The 19,778-nt window shown below is 46.6% G+C and overlaps 1 protein-coding gene across 1 annotated transcript in view; it reads left to right on the top strand.

The window, feature by feature from the left end:
• Nucleotides 1-19,778, top strand: part of PRKCQ (protein kinase C theta) — a 450,885-nt gene that overhangs the window by 318,864 nt on the left and 112,243 nt on the right. Inside the window, exons 8-10 of the mRNA XM_069629668.1 lie at nt 43-152; nt 9,448-9,571; nt 11,407-11,561. Coding sequence (XP_069485769.1) covers nt 43-152; nt 9,448-9,571; nt 11,407-11,561 — 389 coding nt within the window. The remainder of the gene's footprint in view (nt 1-42; nt 153-9,447; nt 9,572-11,406; nt 11,562-19,778) is intronic.

Here is a 19,778-nt window from a genome sequence, read left to right as displayed (position 1 = left end):
GCCCACACATCCTGCTTACGTGTTGTTCTATTTCTCCATCAGAATGCACTATGAATGTCCATCACAAGTGTCAGAGGAAGGTGGCCAATCTCTGTGGCGTGAATCAGAAGCTCATGGCCGAAGCACTGGCGGTGATAGAGAGCGCCCAGCAGGTGAGCATCGACTAAATGGAAATGAGGAGAAGCATTGCATCGAACTAGAAACACATTAATGAATGGTGAACAAGGAAGGCGTACCCCTAATCCAGTTCCCTTTAGCAATCCCTGTTGCAATGTCACAAGTCCACTCATCTCTTAGGACCTTGTGCTCACTTGCACCCAACTCAGGATCTTCTGTGCCTGTCCCTGGTGCATGCGCCCACCATCCTTCCTTTCATGAATCTTGATTCTGCTTCATTCCACCTTCTGATAGTGGCCCTCTTCTCTTAGGAGGATTGTTAAATAGTCTGTTCTACAATCATAATATATTTGAGTCAACACCTCGCTCTGCTTTTAGGAGACATAGGGCCTGATTCCGAGTATGGCGGTAAGGGATAACGGCCACCGGTAACGAGACCGGTGGCGGTAATCCCTTACCGCCATACTCCGAGTTCCCTTTGCGCCCTCGCCCTTAACGCCTGCTTTGAGCAGGTGTTAAAGTCGAGGGCGCCAAGGGGCCTCCAAGCCAATAACGGTGACCGTAATGAACGGTCACCGTTATTTGCATCTTCCCCATTCCCATTGAGCCCTATGGGGGCTCATTTGGGAATGGGGAAGAGCCTTGGTGAATGGGGAATTACCGCCCCGCCAACCTTGGAATGGGGCGGTAATTCCGCCATCCACCAAGGCGCTGCCGGTCCGGGTACGGCGTCAACCAAGGCGTTAATAGCGCCATTGGTTAGCGCCGTACTCGGAATGAGGCCCACTGTCAATAGCTATTGCCTCACTCGCAGCAACAATTGACAAGCCCTGACAGTAAGATTCAAGCTGATTCCCTTGACTCTGCCTCAGTGCTCATTTTCTCCATTTGATCCAAGAAATTATGGAAACCATAGGATAAATCCAAAATCGGATTAGTTGGGTTATGCGTGAGGACCTCTTTGTCAAATTTCTGCTTAAATTGCCTTGGTAGAAAATAATTAGTTGGCATTTCCTTAATGAGACTTTTATATTCGTTTTGGATGGTATCTAGTTATTCCATTGAAAAGGTTTCCATCGAAACCTATCCATCAAAAATGTATGCATCGAATGCATACATGTGATGGGTAAAGTGTTAATTTTCGTTGGGATGGGGTTTTCAGGGTAAAAAACGAGGTGTTGGGCCCCCCCCAGAAAAATAAAAAATAAAAAATGCATTTGATGCAAATATTTTCGGTGGTTAGGATTTCAATGCAAAAACCTTCGTTGGAAAGTTTTAGATGGAAAGACCATAAACCGTTTTGGATTATTGATAGCTTAATACATTCAAAAAATGAAATCAAGTTGGCCCCTACAAATATATGTATCCATTAACAGCTAGCCAAACGGGTAAAAGAATGGCTGTGGATGGTTTAGGTCTCAGAAGTTGCAGTGTACCAAAACAGCATTAGGCAAACACTATAAAATTGAGATATGGTAGACTGAACTTTGATTACCTATTGATCCAGTTCGAATTTGCATAGTATATCATGTTTCTAAACAGAATGGTTATGGCTCTTTTTATTACTCGATTGAATGGCACTAAATGTATCCACCTCCAAAGGATGAAGAGCTGAGTAGGTCCTGACTTGTGAAGACCGTGCTTAACCCATGAGCGATCAACCCAGTAGATTGTTGTGGCAATCACACCTATTTAAAGCAGTCTTACTGCCAATGCCCAATTGCGCAACTGTCTGTGTTAGCAGAGGCTTGTATGACGATTACTTAGCCTGTCATGTTCTACCCGCTCCTCTAATTTGTACTTGGAACTTTGTGTGATACTTATCGAGATGTTTAGCGACATTGGCCCTATTGAATCTTTGGGTTCATGCATTGGAATTTTGAGAACCTAAGCCTGATTGGGCTGGGAATGCTGAAAACTAAGACATTTGCAAGCTGCAGATTAAGAAAACCTTAGTAGGCCAACATTGAGTCAACTTCACACCTGACACAACTGCAGCATTTATTGAAATAACTAGGGTAATATGACAAGGGCCCACAACTGTTATTTTGAAGTGAGAAATCAGCAAACAAGCTGTGTCCGTATGTTTGCACCTGCTGATTCTGATTAAAGCTCTAATGAATTCCTGTGGGAATCTTACAGGAAGTCTGGGACTTTTAGGGGGGTAAACAGTAAGGAAGGTCTATGCTAGTATTCCCATAGAGCCGGTGAATGAAAGTCCTGTAAGAACATGTTTTGTTTCTTTTCCATTCATTTACATAGTATTCCTATGGTATCTCCAGTAGAGGTCTATTTATGACCAGCAGGTCTCTCCTAAAAATCATATTAGTGTCTTCCTATGTACCGCTGTAAAGATATCTCCCTGTATGAGGCACTATATTGTGCTGTGAACATATTTGACAGCATGTATCAAATCCTACTACATTATATAATACCCTTGGGATGTGTGTATGTTAATTTCCTACCGGACAAGACGTGTACAATACATGACTTGCTTGTTTTTCATGTTGCACTGGCTGCAACGAATTGTTACACTGTTCATGACACTTGTTGCTAATAATGAGAGAGAAGGTGGGAGCTAAGCATTTGCGGCAGGCCGAAGTATGATTTCAGTTTCTGCAAGAGATGGGCATCAGGCAGCAGGCAGAATAGTTAAGAAAATGTTTCTGGAGCCCCTATACGGAGAACAAACACGGCCAAATAACCTGTTCTATGAGAAGGTGCCCATGGGGGAGGGTCTAACACCACCTTTAGCTCCCTGTACCTTTTGCATCTCACCACTGCTCGGATGCACACAACAACTATCAATGCAAATAAACCGAAATAATAAATTATGGGGAAACAAATTACATTCAGTCATACCCTAGCAATCTCTTAGAATATAGATACAACCAGATTTGCGATGTCAAGCTCTGTAAAGAGTGATTACTTCTGGTGAGCATTAACACATTTATGGCCCGATTCACAGAAGCCTTTTATAATGGTGCAATCCCATAGAAAAACGCTCTGTGAATCAGGCCCTTAGAGTCTGCAGAGGCCATCAAGCTATGACTTCTAATTCTTTTGGCGACTCTTAGGAATTGTGAAGAGAACAGATGGAGTAGTGCAGCTTAACAAGACCAAAGTCCAGTACTCCTAAGTACCGGCAAGAGTTTTTTAGTTTGGGTTATTAGGTTGCGCTTCAGGAACACCTATAAGCCGAAACAATTCCATTAGATTACAGATAAGGAGAAATGGCATATGAGGAGAGACACAAAGCTTGCTTGGTTGTTTGCCCACCCATCTACTGTTCATGGACATGCTAATTCCTACGGCCATTCCCACCCAGTTCCTGGCCCTGACTGCCCAAAAGACATCCTCATGTGAACTTTTTGAGCTTGCTTTAATCAAGCCTTACCATCAAAGAATGCACTCAAAGTTCCTGTGTTTTTTCAAAGCATTCTTCTGAGCATTAATGGCTTAATTCTTAATGGAAGTTGTAAACGCGCTACTGATGTAATAAAAATGTTTTAACCAGTTCTGCCTTCAGCCATTCGATTTATAAGCACAATGCGTGTCCTTCACTGAGATCCTTTTAAAAACAAACATTAGCAAAGCCAACAGTTTTGGCTTGTATATACATATTAGGCCTTAGTCAGGCACTACTATTAGATGCCCAGGTCATTGTCAGACTCAGGTGGGGCCGCCCTCCCCTGTCTCCCCCCTGGTGCCCAGTGTGCCCCACAGCCTCCCACTGGCACCTTGTTACCAGCCCCTGAACCCGAAATGCTGCCTCCGCTATTAGCCCAGGTGCTCACATCATGTTGCACCTACTACCATCAATGGCCAGTTAATACCACTACGGCAGTGCCAGGCAAGTGCCTTTGCCATGCCTACTCAAAAGCCCAAACCATTGGCATTGCCAATGCTTGTTTTCCTAATACTACATGCAGGGATCATGCAGAAATCAGTGCCAAACATCAGGGACTTCAGGGCAAAGTGCTGCTGCAGCGATACCTGACGAGATGGGGCGTGTGCCGTGGGAAAAGAGGGTCACGTCTGCGTTGCCATCAAGCCTAAGCACAGGGACAGGGCCGGCCTTAGGGCAGGGCCGGCCGGGCGACCATCCGGGGAGCCATTAGTCTCCCACCATGCCAGCTCGGGGGAGTCTTACAAGGGCTCCCCCGGGATGGCATAGTGGGAAAAGGCATGGCAGGCGCCCTTTTGTTATTAAATGCGTCCACGGCGCATTTAATAACAGCCCATGGTCTCCTTGTTCTCTGGGCCTTCCAACATGGCAACCGGGGAAATGAGCCTCTGACCCCCCATCCATTCTGCTGCGGGATTGGCTGTGCATGGCCACTAATCCGGAAGTCCGGGGAAACGTCTGGCAAATGCCGGCCCGCTCTCGGGCCTCCACCCAAGGCCAGAGTCTCACCCTGCCTGGCCCTGTCTGGTGCTGGAGGGAACCCCCTCCACATGTCACTGTTCCATCCACTTGCTCCAGGCTGTGCATATCCTGGAACAATCTGACTGTGACCAAAATGAACTTGAAAAACCGTTTTTGCCCTGCACCACCAAGCACCGGTAAGCACCTGTGATCCCCTTCTCTTCTCATGGGACCGATACAGAGGTAGAGAGACCCTGATTTTCCGTGAGCGGGTCCCTGCTTCTATCATACCTACTCAGTCCTACTCCTCTTTTGAATGCCTCATCTGCAGGCTCGGGGTCTCTCCTACTCTCTCTCTCACCTTCGCTACCATCTACAGGCCCTCCAACCCTATCGCTGCCTTTCTATCTGAATGGGATGACCTCACCTCCTCCTTCTGGACCTCTTATTCCAAACTCCTTCACGGAAACTTCAATATCCACCTTGACTCACCTGAATCAGACACCTCACTGTTCCGTGACCTCTGAGACTCCCTCTCTCTCACTATTCTTCCTTCTGTTCCGACCCAATCAGCCGGATAGACTCTGGATGCCCTCATCTCTGGAGACATCCCTATCTCTAACCCAGTCACCACCCCCTCGCCTGGTCCAACCACTCTCTCCTCTCCTCCCACTCTGTCTGATCCTCCCCCCACACTTCCAACCTCCTTTGCCATCATTAGACCGATGAAGACAGTGTCAGTCGCTGCTTTTGCATCCATGTTCATCCCCCTATGACCCCTGCCTCTGACTCTCCCTTTGACTCTGTCCTTGCTAAACTTTACCTCTCCATCTCCAACACCCTTGACATCCCTGTCATGAGGATCTGCCTGAAGCCTGTCTCCAAGTGTGATGGCTGGTATGACTCTGATCTAGCATCCCTGAAACGCAAGTGCAGAGTTGCTGAATGCAAGTGGTAGACCTCAGGTTCATCCTCTGACAAACTGGCCTGTCGTCTGCTCCAAAGGCAATATCGTTTTTGACCCACTCCAAGAAGAGGGCCCACATTGAAGCCTGTATCTTTGGAGCCACTAACAACAGGGCTGAGCATTTCAAAATCTACAAGGAACTCACCAATCCATCCGAAGTCTCCACCGCTCTACTACCTTTCCAGGGTTTCTGCACCGCTCTGGCCTCCCATTTCACATCTAAAAATCAGGACATCCTGTCCTCACTCTCCACCACCCCCACCTTCACTCCCGCTCCTGCTCACCAGCCTCCGTTGGCTCTCCTCCCTCCACCCCACACACTTTAATATCTCCTGCTCAAAGCACCTGATGAGGTCTCTAAAGTTGGCTGCTCCATGAAGATCTCATCCAAAAAGGTGCTCCCCTGCTCTTCTAAAACCATTAAGGACAACATCTCCTCTCTCCCCCTAGCTCTTGCCGATTTCTGTAACCAATCCTTCACCACTGGCTCTTTCCCTCTATCCCTCAAGCACTCCCTTGTGCACCCTCTCCTAAAAAAGCTGGCTGACCTCTTTCCTCAATAACCGATCTTCTCAGTTGCAGCTGGGCCCTTTCCCCACCACTTCACTCTTTACCTGTGGCATTCCCCACGGCTCTATCCTATCGCTGTGGCTCTTCAATATCTATCTCTCCCCTCTTGCTCACCTGATCTCCTCCCGCTCCCTTCATTTCCAGTGTTATGCTGATGAAACACAGCTTTCCTTCACGCTTCCCTCTTCTACCTCTTCTTCCTCCTCTCTCATCCCAACCGTCTGACAGCCATCAAGGAATGTTGTGCGGGCATAAACTTTTGTATTAATGCCAGTAAGATAGAGATCCTTCTTATCGTGACACCTGCTCCCTGTTTCCCTCCTATACTTTGGCCACCTAGCTTGGGCCCTACACCCTCAACATCCTGTGAGGCCAAAAACCTCAGGATCATCTTCGACTCTTCTCTCTCCTTCACCCCTCACATCTTGGACCTTGCCAAGAAGGCCCACTTTCTGCTTCACCTCCTTAGATGCATTCTCTATTTCCTCACCTTTCCCCAGAAGCTCCATGTTTCCAGAGGTCTGGTCCTCTCCAGGCTTGATTACTGCAACAGCCTCTTCCTCAATCTCCCCCTTTCCCCCATATGCACCCTTCAGCTAATCCAGAATAGGGCTGCAAGGCTTACCCTTGGCCTCAAGGCCAGGGACCGTATCTCTCCAGTCCTAGGATCTCTCCACTGGCTCCCGGTGGCCGTGACTATCAAATTCAAGACCCTCTGCATCATCCACAAGGCTTTCTGGGGCCTGGGACCACATTATCTCCAACGTTCTCTCCCCAAAAACCTCCCTGCTAGAGCCCTCTGCTCTTCTAATACCAACTCTTTGTTTGTCAGACGCTTCTCCAAACAGAGAGCGGCGGGCAGGTCTCTCTCTTCGGTTGGTGCATCTCTTTAGAACAGCCTCCCTGCCCCTCTCAGACTTGAGCCGGACCTCCTTACATCCTGGAAACACCTCAAAACACTGCTTTTCTCTACTTCTTTCCCCTTTTCCCTTCCCTGCTAATCACCCCACCGCCACTGAGACTGGCGGCCTGGACCTTCATGCCCCTGTCTAATCGACACCAGCACCCTCCCCCCAGAACTGCTCTTGTGGGCCCCCTACCTGGCACTGCGTCCCACCCTTAGGATTCCTACGCCCTAGCAGTTGGCCATCAGCCTCCTCCCCTGGAATCCCTCGGCACTTCCCTGCCGGGCTCTCACCAGCACTTGCCCATATCATTACTCCCGCAATCCCCCTCCCTTCCCTACCTCCTGTGCTTCTCTTCACTGAACTTGCACGTCCAAAAGCCACAAGGACTAGTAGGACCGCGATTGTATATTGACTGTTTTTTTCCCATTATTATTTACTCCCCTTGCTCCCTCCCCACTTTGTGTGGTGCCTGGAAACACCATTTTGTTGTATAGGTAGCTAACAAATGCTCAATAGGTAGAGACACAATGAAGACTCCAGCTGTTCGATGGCCGGGGAGATCCATGGTTATGGGCAGTGGTGGGAGGGGGTAAAGGAGCAAGAAGGATAGTCGAGGGTGGTGGCAAGTACAATATTGAACATGGTAAAGGTCAGATCAATGGAGTGGTCAAGCAGAGAAGAGAAGGCTTGGAAGGAGGGCTTGACTTTTTCCAAGTGGGGTGTCGTGGAGTCAGGTTTAAACATGTTCCTGGTGATGGGAGAAAGAAGGATGAGTGGGAAGGAGAACTGAGATGGTGAAGTGAATGAGTGAGAGGTCAGAAGGAGAGGGGTCAATGGAAAAGGCTGAGGAGTAGAGGGATAAGGATAGGAAGATAGGATCATGGAAGTTCCTTCAGGTGTGAGTTAGAAAGGTCATGTAGGCTGACCCAAGACTGGTCGGACAGAGTGGAGTCAAGGTCTCATTGATGGGTCTTAGAGATGAGGGGGAGGGTGAGGTCACCCATAACGATGAAAGGGACATTGTCGAGGAAAGAATTAAGTTGTAAGACAAGTGACGGGTAAACTGGACACCAATCATTTGTGAAATAGCAGCACGTGATATTGATGGCACGATTGCTTACCAAGTACTGACGTAGCAAGTTTCTAGTCAGGCCTACTGTCAAGTAAGATATTAGCAAACAAATAACCCATGGGTTTCATCATTAGAATGTCCTAGACCTTTCCATATGATCCCTAATTTGAAAGCCGTGCCATGACTTTTTGCAAGTTCTTGGAAAATAAAGGTATGTTGCATACGTGCAACCTCATGATGTGCAAAATGCTTAGATTAATTATATATTGGGATTTCATAATTAGGCAACACGTACACACATAGTTCTGCCCAGCTACTTCCTTTGGCAAGCATCCATGCGAACCTTGTGTGATTTAAAGTCTATTTCACTTCATGTTATTTGCTATTTATGCATTAGATTGTGCAGGACTAAGTCATATTTATTTGGAATAGGAATAAGAGGACTGAGGATTGACATTTTGAACTGTAAATAAGCTGAAGATCTGCATGCTTAGTTTGGAGCAGTACAGTATATTTGGCATGCCTTGGTCTATGGGAGAAATACAGGTAGTGATAGGTGTTGTTTCATGTGTTTAATTAAAACAATGTTTTCTGAAAGTATTGTTTCTGCTCAACTCGAGATCATGAAAAGTTTCTATGGCTCTAAATATTTTAAAGTTGTAAGTTTGCCCTAGTGCTCATACCATTCTGTATTAGCACTAGGAGAAACTTTGCCCTGGTGTAAAAAGGACATATTGAAAGAATGGGCCTCATTACGAGTAGAGAGGTAAGGGATACCGGGCACCGTTAAGGAGACCGATGCCGGTAATCCCTTACCACCTTACTACGAGTTCCCTTAGCGGGTCCCTCCTTCAATGCCTGGTTTTACCAGGTGTTATGGACGGGACCCGCTAAGGGACTTCAGAGCTAATAACGGTAGGGAATACCCATATGGGGGGCCAATTCCCCATTTCCCCAATTCCCAATTCCCCATTCCCAATTGAGCCCCCTACGGGGGCTCAATTGGGAATTGGGAATGTTTTTTTCAAAGGGGACTTACCGGTCCCGCAAAGGTCGAACTACACCGGTAAGTCCCCATTGAATGAGACCGGTGCCGGTACCGTTATTGGAGGCAGTCATGGCACAAATAGCGCCATGACTACCTCCAATCTCGGAATGAGGCCCAATATGTCTTTGCCCAAGGACAAACTGTGCCCTAGTGCTAATAGCAAGCAGAATTACACTTGTCATGGTGCAAAGATGTTCTAAAGTGGCCCCTTATGTCTTTAGCACTAGGGCAAGGTTTGCGCTTGTGCTAAAACCTTGCAACTTCGCACTGTGCAGAGTTTCTGTAATCTGGCCCCAAGTGTAACTTTCTATGCGGTTATGACATGAGTATATGGGGATATGGAGTGACATGTCTCTTCTGCTATGATGTTTTACTTCCTTCACTCATGCACTTTAGGCCCGCTGTCTCCGGGATCCTGAGCACATATACCGAGAGAGACCAGTAGAAATAGGACTGACAATACCCATGAAAGAAGCATCAATCACAGAGACTATCCCACTGCTGCCAGCAGCCAGAAAAGGTACTGTACCAAGCATGCAAAAAGGTTGTTTGGAGCCCATCTCAAGTTTAATATGTTTCACTTGGATACTCTAGCCTGTCTGAAAAGCACACACAAAGGGTTAACATTAGGATCGCTGCTTAGCTCTCCAGGACCCTGACAACAGATTAGCATAAGGGGGGCACCATTTATGCCCTTCAGAATTTTCAATCCGGCCCTCTTGTTAGGGAGGGGCTGAAAGAATGACTCCTAACCTGAGGAGGCATTTAACTTGCGCCAGTCCAACTTCTCTATCAATGAAGTCGAAGTAAGCAGGAACGGCCGGGAGTGGTGTTCCACTATTTTTATTTTTTACTGTTAACAGCTGCACTACTACTTTTTGCAACCATTTTCAATATTCTGGAACTGTTCTTTGTGAAGTTAAAGTGCACTTCTCCATTTTACCACCGGATATCAGTTACAGCTAAACTGAAATCCTCTTCAACTCAATTGGCTGTCAACCAGCATGACTGAAACCACAGCCGGAGTCACAGTTCCACTACTTTTTTGGTACACGTCTATCACTGATCTCTATAAAGCCTAACTGAGAGCAGAGTCATGCCCCTAAATAAGATCCCGTCTTACCCCGACACAGTGAGTGCATTCCACATCATTGCAATATTTAATTTGATAGCAGATACTGAACACCAATCCAGTCTAGTCGGTCCATACTTTGCCCACTCTTTAAGTATTCATCAGTCTCTTTGGGTTTCTTCAAGGCTTCAGACATTTTATTCACGGTGCCCTCCCACCATTGATTGGCTGCTTTCTATACATTCACTATCCTTTAAATGGAAAACTAGTTTGTCTAATGTTACTCCTCAGCCACACCACACCTCCCATCTCATAGAGTGGCCACAAGTTCTAGGAGATGTTTTCTGAAAAAACCCTCAATACTTAGTTGGAGAATGAGTGGCACGATGCCACTCGTGTAGGGTACAGCGGAATCTATTTTACTCATGATTCAGAGGGAAGGCCAACATGTTTCACGTATAACAGATTCTTCAGGGCCTTCCGTATAAACCTTTTGAAACATGCTTATGCCTTTCAGCTATGATACTGGTAAGTTCTCAAGCTTCTCCTTATAGCTCTTGCTTTTTTAATGAGACTCAATTTTATAAACCATCGCTAGATGTGCTCCAGTCTGTCTTCATCGGTCTGGGGGAGGTTGGTTCCAAAACTGGGCACAATAGAAAAGACGAGTCCTCACTAGCGATATGTTTGCAGTCTTAACTCACCCTGCCCTTTTTCCGGCTCTGCTTGTGCATCCTAGCCATCTTCCTGCTCACCCCATTTCCTTTATTTGCAGCATCACAAACACTGGGAGGGGCTTTATGCACAAATTCCGCTGTCTCTTCATTTATTATTATTTGCATAAAAGTGCCAACTAACATGTGTTTGGCAAACAGGTTTTCATAAGGAAATGTTCTCTGTATTGATGGTCTGATGCTAAAATTCCTTCATAAATAAAGGAGATGAAGAATTGAATTAGGAAATCAAAACCAGGGATCAAACAGTCACCCCAGTGCCTCTCAACTGAAGGGTGTCTCACTATTTACCGGCTCTCAAATTAGCCCGAAACCTGTGGTTGTTTCTGGGTAGCAGGAGTATCAGGGGACCCGCAGCACACTTTAGGGGGGAGGATCTCATTTCCTGATACTCCTTTGACCAAAATAACTCAGAAAAGATTAATCAGGATTGATTCACTACCACTAGTGAAAAGTGATCTCACTGTATCTGGTCTGAGTATTGAGCAATGCTGTAGAGCTCGAATCTTTCTTCAATTTTCATTTCTGATGACACTTTTTGATACGCAGAGCCGCAGGGGATCTGCTGGGAATCCATCAGAGAAGAGCCGGAGCCTGAATCCCTAACCGAGTGTGACTCCAGGAAAACTGATTACGAGCTGATCAAATTGTCAATCGATGACTTTGTGCTGCACAAAATGTTGGGGAAAGGAAGTTTTGGAAAGGTAAGTTTGTACAATCTCTGATAATATGACAAGCATGATATAACAATGAATTGTGTATCATATAGGCGCTCAATCATTAGGGTTTTATTGTGCTCTGATAGAAGAAGTTTATATTGGCCAGTTCAATCGTAGTCATTTTGTCAACATTAGTATGTTGAAGAGCTAGGTTTATCCCTGTGTCATTTAAACAAGTGACCTAAAACTTCCATTTAGATCTCTGATGCAGGTGTACTAACCCACTGAACTGTATTATGAGCATATTCTGTCCAGGTAATACAATAGTTTATTGCTATGTCTGCTCACTGTACATTACTGCTCATTACCACTCTTCAGATGTTCTACGATTTTGAAGCCCAAATGGATAGAACTATGGAAACTGAAGCTTATTAGTGTTCGGCATGCGTACAAATTCCACTTGTCGGTCTGTGTTCCGCTCTCACCTTCAAGGGCTACACTGGGGGCCTCAGAGTAATGTAACAATGATAACCTCCTAGTTGCTATGAGGAATCTGCCCACTTCTTGGTCTTGTATCATCTATAACAAAAAAACAGATTATCCCAGTATTGAGCCTGGACTACAGTGGCATGTTCAATCTGGTTCAGTTTGGGGTGGTGGGTTCAAGGTGGATTCAAGTAGTTAGGAATGCCTCCATGAGATAATTCTGGGATCTACCGCCGGGATCTTTTTACTCGAAGTGCACCACAAGCTTCCAGATCTGAAAATCTTGCTCATTTTGAAAATGTATTTCACTTTTGTTGTGTTGCTTATATTTGAGACTGAGAAGAGCTTGGTTGAAATCCAGTCTGGTGTCCTTTCATTCACTAATGCACGTATTCTTTCTTTGACAGCAGACTCACATGTTGCCCTTTTGGGTGTCTCTACTTTAATCTTGAAAGCCTGGAGATTAAGAGACATTTTGATGAGATGTTGGCTTAAGCTATAAAGAGCGATATCATTTGTGTATATGGATGTTTGTATTTGCGGACCATGAGTGAGCAGTGTTCACTCTTAATAGCAGACTATTTACCTTGTAATGTATGTGTCTGCGATATTTAGCTTTTCTTGTTGGGATCCATAAAATGCATTATGCCTTTTAGTTGATCATATTTCTATTTGATTACATTTACATTGTATGCATTTTTCTGATGATTGTTTTTAAGTGTTGGATGCTTTATGGATCATTCTATCCAAAACAATATATTAATCAATAAATCAATCATTCTTAGAGAAAATATCTCTTATCATACTTTCTCTCACTCGGATCTTTTTAAGGCATCAACAGATAATGTTGATATCTTTAACATCACGCCCTCATTATTAGTTTGGTGTATTTTTCCAGAGGAAAACTGCTGGAGAAAATTACCACCTCCACCAACAGTATTCCTGATAAACCGCCCAATTCAGAGTTTATCACTGGCCCAGTGGTAACAGAAGTGGTATTGCTGATACAGCACAGTATTCCAACAATACCATGTTGTATATTTGTTTTTAAAGTTATGCATTTTCACCAATTGAAAGTGTAAATGGATGATACAAAGTGGTGCCTCGGCCACAACTGTACATGTGTTTAAAGCACAAAGGGTTATTTCTGACTCTTTTATGCATTACATCAGTCAGGCGGTAAAAGGTGGCACCTTTTCACCCCCTTATAATAGGTCAATATTAATCTGTGTCACTGCATTTAAGGGAAGTGTCTAAGCTTCCCTTCTGTTCATTGAAAATGGTTGCATTGCTTTTGGGGTCAATACACAACATTTACCTCCACCTTCGAGGTGGTTAACATTGGCAGATTTCTTCTTTTGGAACCCCAGCGTCGGTGGTATTCCACCAAACAGGGATGAGGGAGCACAAAGTAATCACAGAGGTTATAGTAGCACATAAGAGTCCAAAAGGGGATTTTCAGTGGAGGTGCTAAGAGGACGAGATTCGCTGAAATATGGCAGAGATTGTAACAGGAAGGACAACGTAATGTAATATTCATTTATACTCTGCCAGTTCCTACCAAAGTGGTCTCCCTGCACAGGAGTGTATCGACGCCTGGGATAAACCTACCTGGATCTGTCGAGGTCAAAAGGGAAATGAATAAGGGGAGAAGAAGGGAGAGAATGGAACAGCAGAGGGAAATTAGGTAGATGAAGAAGGCAACATGCTTCTCCCTGATTCAATGTGTGAGATCTCATGTGTGGTGGTTTGGGTGACATGTTTTGATGACAAAATAGTGTGACAATGACAAGCCAGGCCTTATTCGTTCTGCAGGTCAAGTCCATGTGCTTCATTATTTATTTATTTATTTATTTATTTATTTATTGTTTATTTATTTATTTTTACATTTGAATATCACACTAAGCCCAGAGGCATCAAGACGCTGAGATAACAAATACATTACAAGATACAACTTGAGTTCAGTTACGTTACAAGATGGCACCTTACAGTCGAATCACGTTGCACAGACAAGGTTGAGTGTCAGGGAGGAGGAAGAAAAGGTTAGACAAGGATGGGATGCTGATCAGATAATGTCTTTCCTGACTAGTCAGTTTTTAAGGCATTTGCGGAAGGCGCTGTAGGAGTGTTCCACCCGCAAGTCGTGTAGGAGGGCATTCCAGTGTTTGGTGGCCATGGCAAGGAAGTTGGATCCCACAGCTTTGATAATCTGAATTTCAATGTAGGCAGGCGGTTGGTGTAGACATTTCTTGTAGGTCTCCTTGATTGAGGTATGGCAAATAACATTGAGAGGTAAGGCGGTGCTGAGTTTGACAGGCATCTATAAGTGATTGCTATTGATTTGAAGGTAATTCTGTCTCATATGGGTGGCCACGGGGCCTTTCTTCTTGCCTAGGGATGTTGACAGCGGCACATAGAGCCTTTGTCTGTATGACTTGCATTTTTTATATGTTGCGGGCGGAGGTCCCTGCGAATAGTGCATTACAGTAGTCAAGTCTTGAGCCTGTGATTATTCTTGCGATAGTTACACAGCTATAGGGGGAGAGGAATGGTCTGGAGGCGTTAATGAGTGTGGATGTATATGCTGCAGATGACGCAATGGCTTTCACTTGGCGATTAAAGGTGAATGATCTATATAGATACAGGCCCAGTCTTTTGACTGATGAGGAGAAAGGGATAGTTAACCCATCAATGGAGAAGGAGCTGTACCGTGTGTCAAGGTTTTTTAATATGGTTGGTGAGCCAACATGTAAGATTTCCATCTTGTCGTCGTTAAAACATAGATGGTGCATGGCCATCCAGTCTGGATGGATTGGTAGTCTGGGTTTAAGGCGATGGGGTCAGTGTCATGGTTACCAAAGTGCGGGAGGAGGATTTGCGTATCATTCGCATAGTTAGTGTAGGAGATGCCATTACAGTCTAAAAGGTCCAAGAGGGGTTTTGTAAAGATATTGTAGAGAGTTTGTGAGACACAGGATCCTTGGGGGACGCCGCAGGAGATGGGTGTAGGAGGTGCATATGTTGTCAGTAAAGACTTTCATGGTCGTGCCTTCCAGGAATGAGGTGACCCAGTCGGTTGCTTCCAGTGAGAAGTTAGCTGCCGACGTGAGATGTTGGCATAGGATCTTATGGTCAACCAGGTTGAATGCAGCTGAGAGATCCAGGAGCAGAAGAAGAGCAGGTTTGCCAGTTTACTGATCTCATCAAGCTGGTTCTTTAGGTTGAGAAGGTCCGACTCAGTGCCATGCCCAGGTGGGAAGCCAGATTGTTGCAGTCCCAGGATGTGGTGGGTTTCTAGGTATTGCTGAATTTGTAAGTAGGCTGCTTTGTCCAGAATCTTGAGGAGGAACATGACTGTGATGGTGGGTCTGTAGCTTGTAGGCGTAACTGGGTCTAAGGTGGGTTTCTAGAGCAGTGGTAGTAGCCAGGCTTCCTTGAGGGATACTGGAGCCCGGCATGATGGGAACAATGCATTAATGAATTTCATGATAGAGGGGGTTAAGGAGTGAGTGAAGTCTTTGATGAAGGCAGCTGATCAGGTGTCCCCTTTGCATCTGGATGGTTTTAGCCTTATCAGGATGGTGGAGACTTCTGCTTGGGTGACCAGATTGAAGTGAAATGGTGGTGTGATCCGTTGGCTTGAAGTGTCATTGTGGGGAGGCGGGTGTAGGCTGTGGGGAATGGATGCATGCTTGGCATTCATTTTTGATTGGAGGGAGGCCATTTTATCAAGTAGTGTGTTTTGAATAGCTGTGTGCCAAGTTTCATCTTTAGAGAAGTTGATGGGAGTGGCAGTGGGGAATTCTAGCCCCTTAAGGATAGTGAATATCTGGCGAGTGTTGGATTTGGCGTTGTCAATTCTGGTGTTGTAGGTGGATGATTTAGCCTGAAGGATGGCTAATTTGTAGGTCTTGGCAGCTGTTGCGAATCGCTGCTTGTTGGTGTCGGAGGGAGCATTTCTCCAATTAGATCCAGCTGTACATTTTATGGTACATAGATATGGGAGGTTGGGTGTGAACCACAAATTGAGGTGGGTGGAACTTATAGTTTTGCATAGGGCCAGGGGGCTGCTGTGTCTACTGCTTTGAGCAAAGTTGTGGCATAGGGATTCGCAAGGAGGTCCAGATATGAGTCAAATGGCATTTCATCTTGTTGTGAGTCAAGGAGGAATGAGATGTTGACTTTGCGCCATAGTGGGAGTCAAGGCAGAGGTTTTGTGCATGAGAGGGGTAATAGCATGATGACCATACCAGGGGACCGGCTGATTGGGGAGAATGGAGATGTGGCAGTTAAGGTCAGTGATCCGATCCAATGTGCGATTTTAGGAGAGTGTAGGCGTGGCAACATAGTGGTTGAATCCTAGGGCACTAAGTGAGTTGGCTAGAGAGGTAGTATTTTGTTCAGTAGGGTCATTGGGCCTCATTCAGAGTATGGTGGTAGTCATGGCGCTATTTGCCATACCGGTACCGACTCCGACTTGGTTCAATGGGGATTTACCGGTGTAGTCCAAACTTTGTGGGACCGGTAAGTCCCCATTGAAAAAGCCATTCCCCATTCCCATTTGAGCACCCATAGGGCTCTATGGGAATGGGGAAGTGGCTAATAACGGTACCGCAACTTGCGGTACCGTTATTAGCTCTGAAGTCCCTTAACGGGTCTCCTCCATAACGTCTGGTCAGACCAAGCGTTAAAGGAGGGACCCGCTAAGGGACCTCGTAGTAGGGCAGTAAGAGATTACCGGCACCAGTCTCCCTAACGGTGCCCGGTATCCCTTACCGCCTTACTCGTTATGAGGCCCATTGAATCCTAAGTGCACCCTAACTGCCTCAATGCCCACCAGAAAACCCTACCATGCGGCGGCCCCTCCAGGGTCTCTGACATAGGTAAGTCCCCTGCTGATTCATACAAGCATCTGTCTGTCCACTGCATCTCAGCTTCACCCACTGCATCCAGGATCCTTGTTTCACCCCTAAAACATAACCTGCCCCCTCCACCATTCACAATGTGTCGGCAAACTACCACCCACTATCCTAACCCTCTCTCCCAGCTGCACACACTCATCAATCAGTCCCATCCATTGCCCAACCTGCACTCACACCGTTGCACTGTTCCGCATCGTGTACTCCCAGTGGTACACATCAAGTCACCATCTTGACCAGCAAACACAATCTTGCTCAGAAGCAACCTTCTCTACCCTTACCAAACATATGCCATGCCCCTACTGCCTGCATTCCTTCCCACCGGCCTACCCCCAAATCATCAACAGCTGATCGCGCAATGAAACCATCTATAAATGCCTTCAACCCTTGAATATCGTTTGGTGTTCCAAATGCACCTGATGCTACCTCTATTTTGTTACATGACTCACCTGATGTTGCTCCACACGCCTACACCACTCTAATTGTTCACTCCTACATGCTGCACTTCACTACAAAGTGATGCATGCCTCACTAGATGCCACTGCCATGTGTGCACCACCTCTCAACACTGTCATGTGTGCCACCCCATATATTTGCTAAAATGTGCCCAACCTGTCTAAAAAGTATTATGTGTTTTATATGATGGCACTGTGTTGTATGTCCCTTATGATTACAATGTTCTGTGTGCCTCATCCCAGGATTAAGCTATGGGTGTTTCACCCAATAACAAAAAAATCCACCTCAGCAACCTGTTAGCCTCTACTTATGGCTCACCTGCTTTGCTCATCTCCTCTGGGAACTCTAACTCTGTATCCCCTACAGCCCTGAACACCTTTACTGGTGTAGGAGATATACCCACAGACCCGCACATTAGGCCCACTTCCTTCCTGCCTCCTGCTAAACCCTTCATTCAGTCTAACATCCCTCACTTCCTCCAACTCTTATGCAATCTCGCCCTACCCAAACTGCTTCCTGTTAAAGCTTGCAAGCAAACCAAGCCCACTAAGTGGCACTGACGCCCTGTCACCTACCTGCCCTCGGCCCATGAGCGCCCTGCCTCCTGCGCTGCCCAAGCCCATGAGTGCCCTGCCTTCTGTGCTGCCCAACCCCATGAGTGCCCTGCCTCTTGTGCTGCCCAACCCCATGAGTGCCCTGCCTTCTGCGCTGCCCAAGCCCATGTGAGCCCTGCCTCCTGCGCTGCCCAAGCCCATGAGTGCCCTGCCTCCTGTGCTGCCCAAGCCCATGAGTGCCCTTCAGCACATGCATCCCAAGCCCATGAGTGCCCTGCCTCCTGCGCTGCCCAAGCCCATGAGTGACCTGCCTCCTGTACTGCCCAAGCCCATGTTTGCCCTGCCTCCTGTGCTGCCCAAGCCCATGAGTGCCTTTCCTCCTGCACTGCCCACGCCCATGAGTGCCCTGCCTCCTGTGCTGCCCAATCCCATGAATGCCCTGCTACCCATGCTACCCAAGCCCATGAGTGCCCTGCCTCCTGTGCTGCCCAAGCCCATGAGTGCCCTTCAGCACATGCATCCCAAGCCCATGAGTGCCCTGCCTCCTGCGCTGCCCAAGCCCATGAGTGACCTGCCTCCTGCACTGCCCACGCCCATGAGTGCCCTGCCTCCTGTGCTGCCCACGCCCATGAATGCCCTGCTACCCATGACTCCCAAGCCCATGACTCCCCAGCCACTTGTGCTGCCCAAGCCCATGTGTGCCCTGCCTCCTGCGCTGTCCATCGAATGTCTTGCAGTCACAGACTTAAACCCATGGCCACTTCTTTCCCCCCTCAGAAGCCCTAAGATTACACAACCTAAGCTCTAGAACTTGCTGTCACCCAGTTGATCTCCAACAGCTCTCCTACCCTATCACATCCAACCTCAGACTGCTAAGGCTATCCAGCCAGACCTCGCAACCTCCACCACCCGAACACCATCCCATACCATGAGTCTGCATGCCACCCAATCACCTCCTACTGACCAGAACAAACCACTTCATTGCGCCCTTATTAACACCAGATCCCTGGGTGCGCAGGCTATAGAAGCTCATGACCTTCTCATCGACAACCACATTGACCTACTAGTCATTGCAGAATCTTAGATACATAGTGCCTCTGGCCCTATGCTCAGCATTGTTATTCCCCCCAACTATTCGATCCACAGAACTAACCGTTCTGACGCCATTGGTGTCGGAGTCGCCATCATCTACAAATCTGACCTCCATATCCACTCCATTCCTCTGCCTCCTACTGAGGGATATGAAATGCTATTACTTAAACTTAATACTAATCACCTAACTTCTTTCACCATTTTCCTGCTCTACCGGCAACCTAATGCCTCCAGCTCACCTGACTCTGAAATCCCCCTCCTCATAACACCCTTCCTCAAACAGCCTCAAAATGCAAACTTTTAGGTGACTTCAATCTGGGTTCCAATGATCCCACTGATCATAAACCTACCACTGTGGTTCAAGACCTCCATTACATGAACTTCTCAGAACTTGTCTCTGCCCCTACCCACATGAAAGGGTGCACCCTCAACTGGATACTTACAACTAATTGGACCATTGACATATCTCTCATCAGCCCAATCCCAATGTCCGATCACCATCTGATTGAATTTAAACTGCATCACTCGAACCCCCCAAACAATAACACCCGACCACCACCCATCCAAATCCTAACGAGAAGTACTTAGAATCTCACTCATGAAACTCTCAAACCCACCTTGGTTACTTTCATTGAAACACTGCCCCCCAACTGCAAGAGCCCCGCAGCTCTCGCCAACCACTACAACAACAGCCTCCTAGTCTTGCTAGATCAACATGCTCCCTTCAAAAACAAATCTCTGAAACCTTTCAAACC

Source organism: Ambystoma mexicanum, chromosome 12 (genome assembly GCF_040938575.1).
Source record: "Ambystoma mexicanum isolate Mex_15411 chromosome 12, UKY_AmexF1_1, whole genome shotgun sequence".
NCBI classification, from domain to species: Eukaryota; Metazoa; Chordata; class Amphibia; order Caudata; family Ambystomatidae; genus Ambystoma; species Ambystoma mexicanum.
The sequence above is the reverse complement of the archived record's forward strand: the minus strand, read 5'-3'. Positions and strand labels throughout refer to the sequence as shown.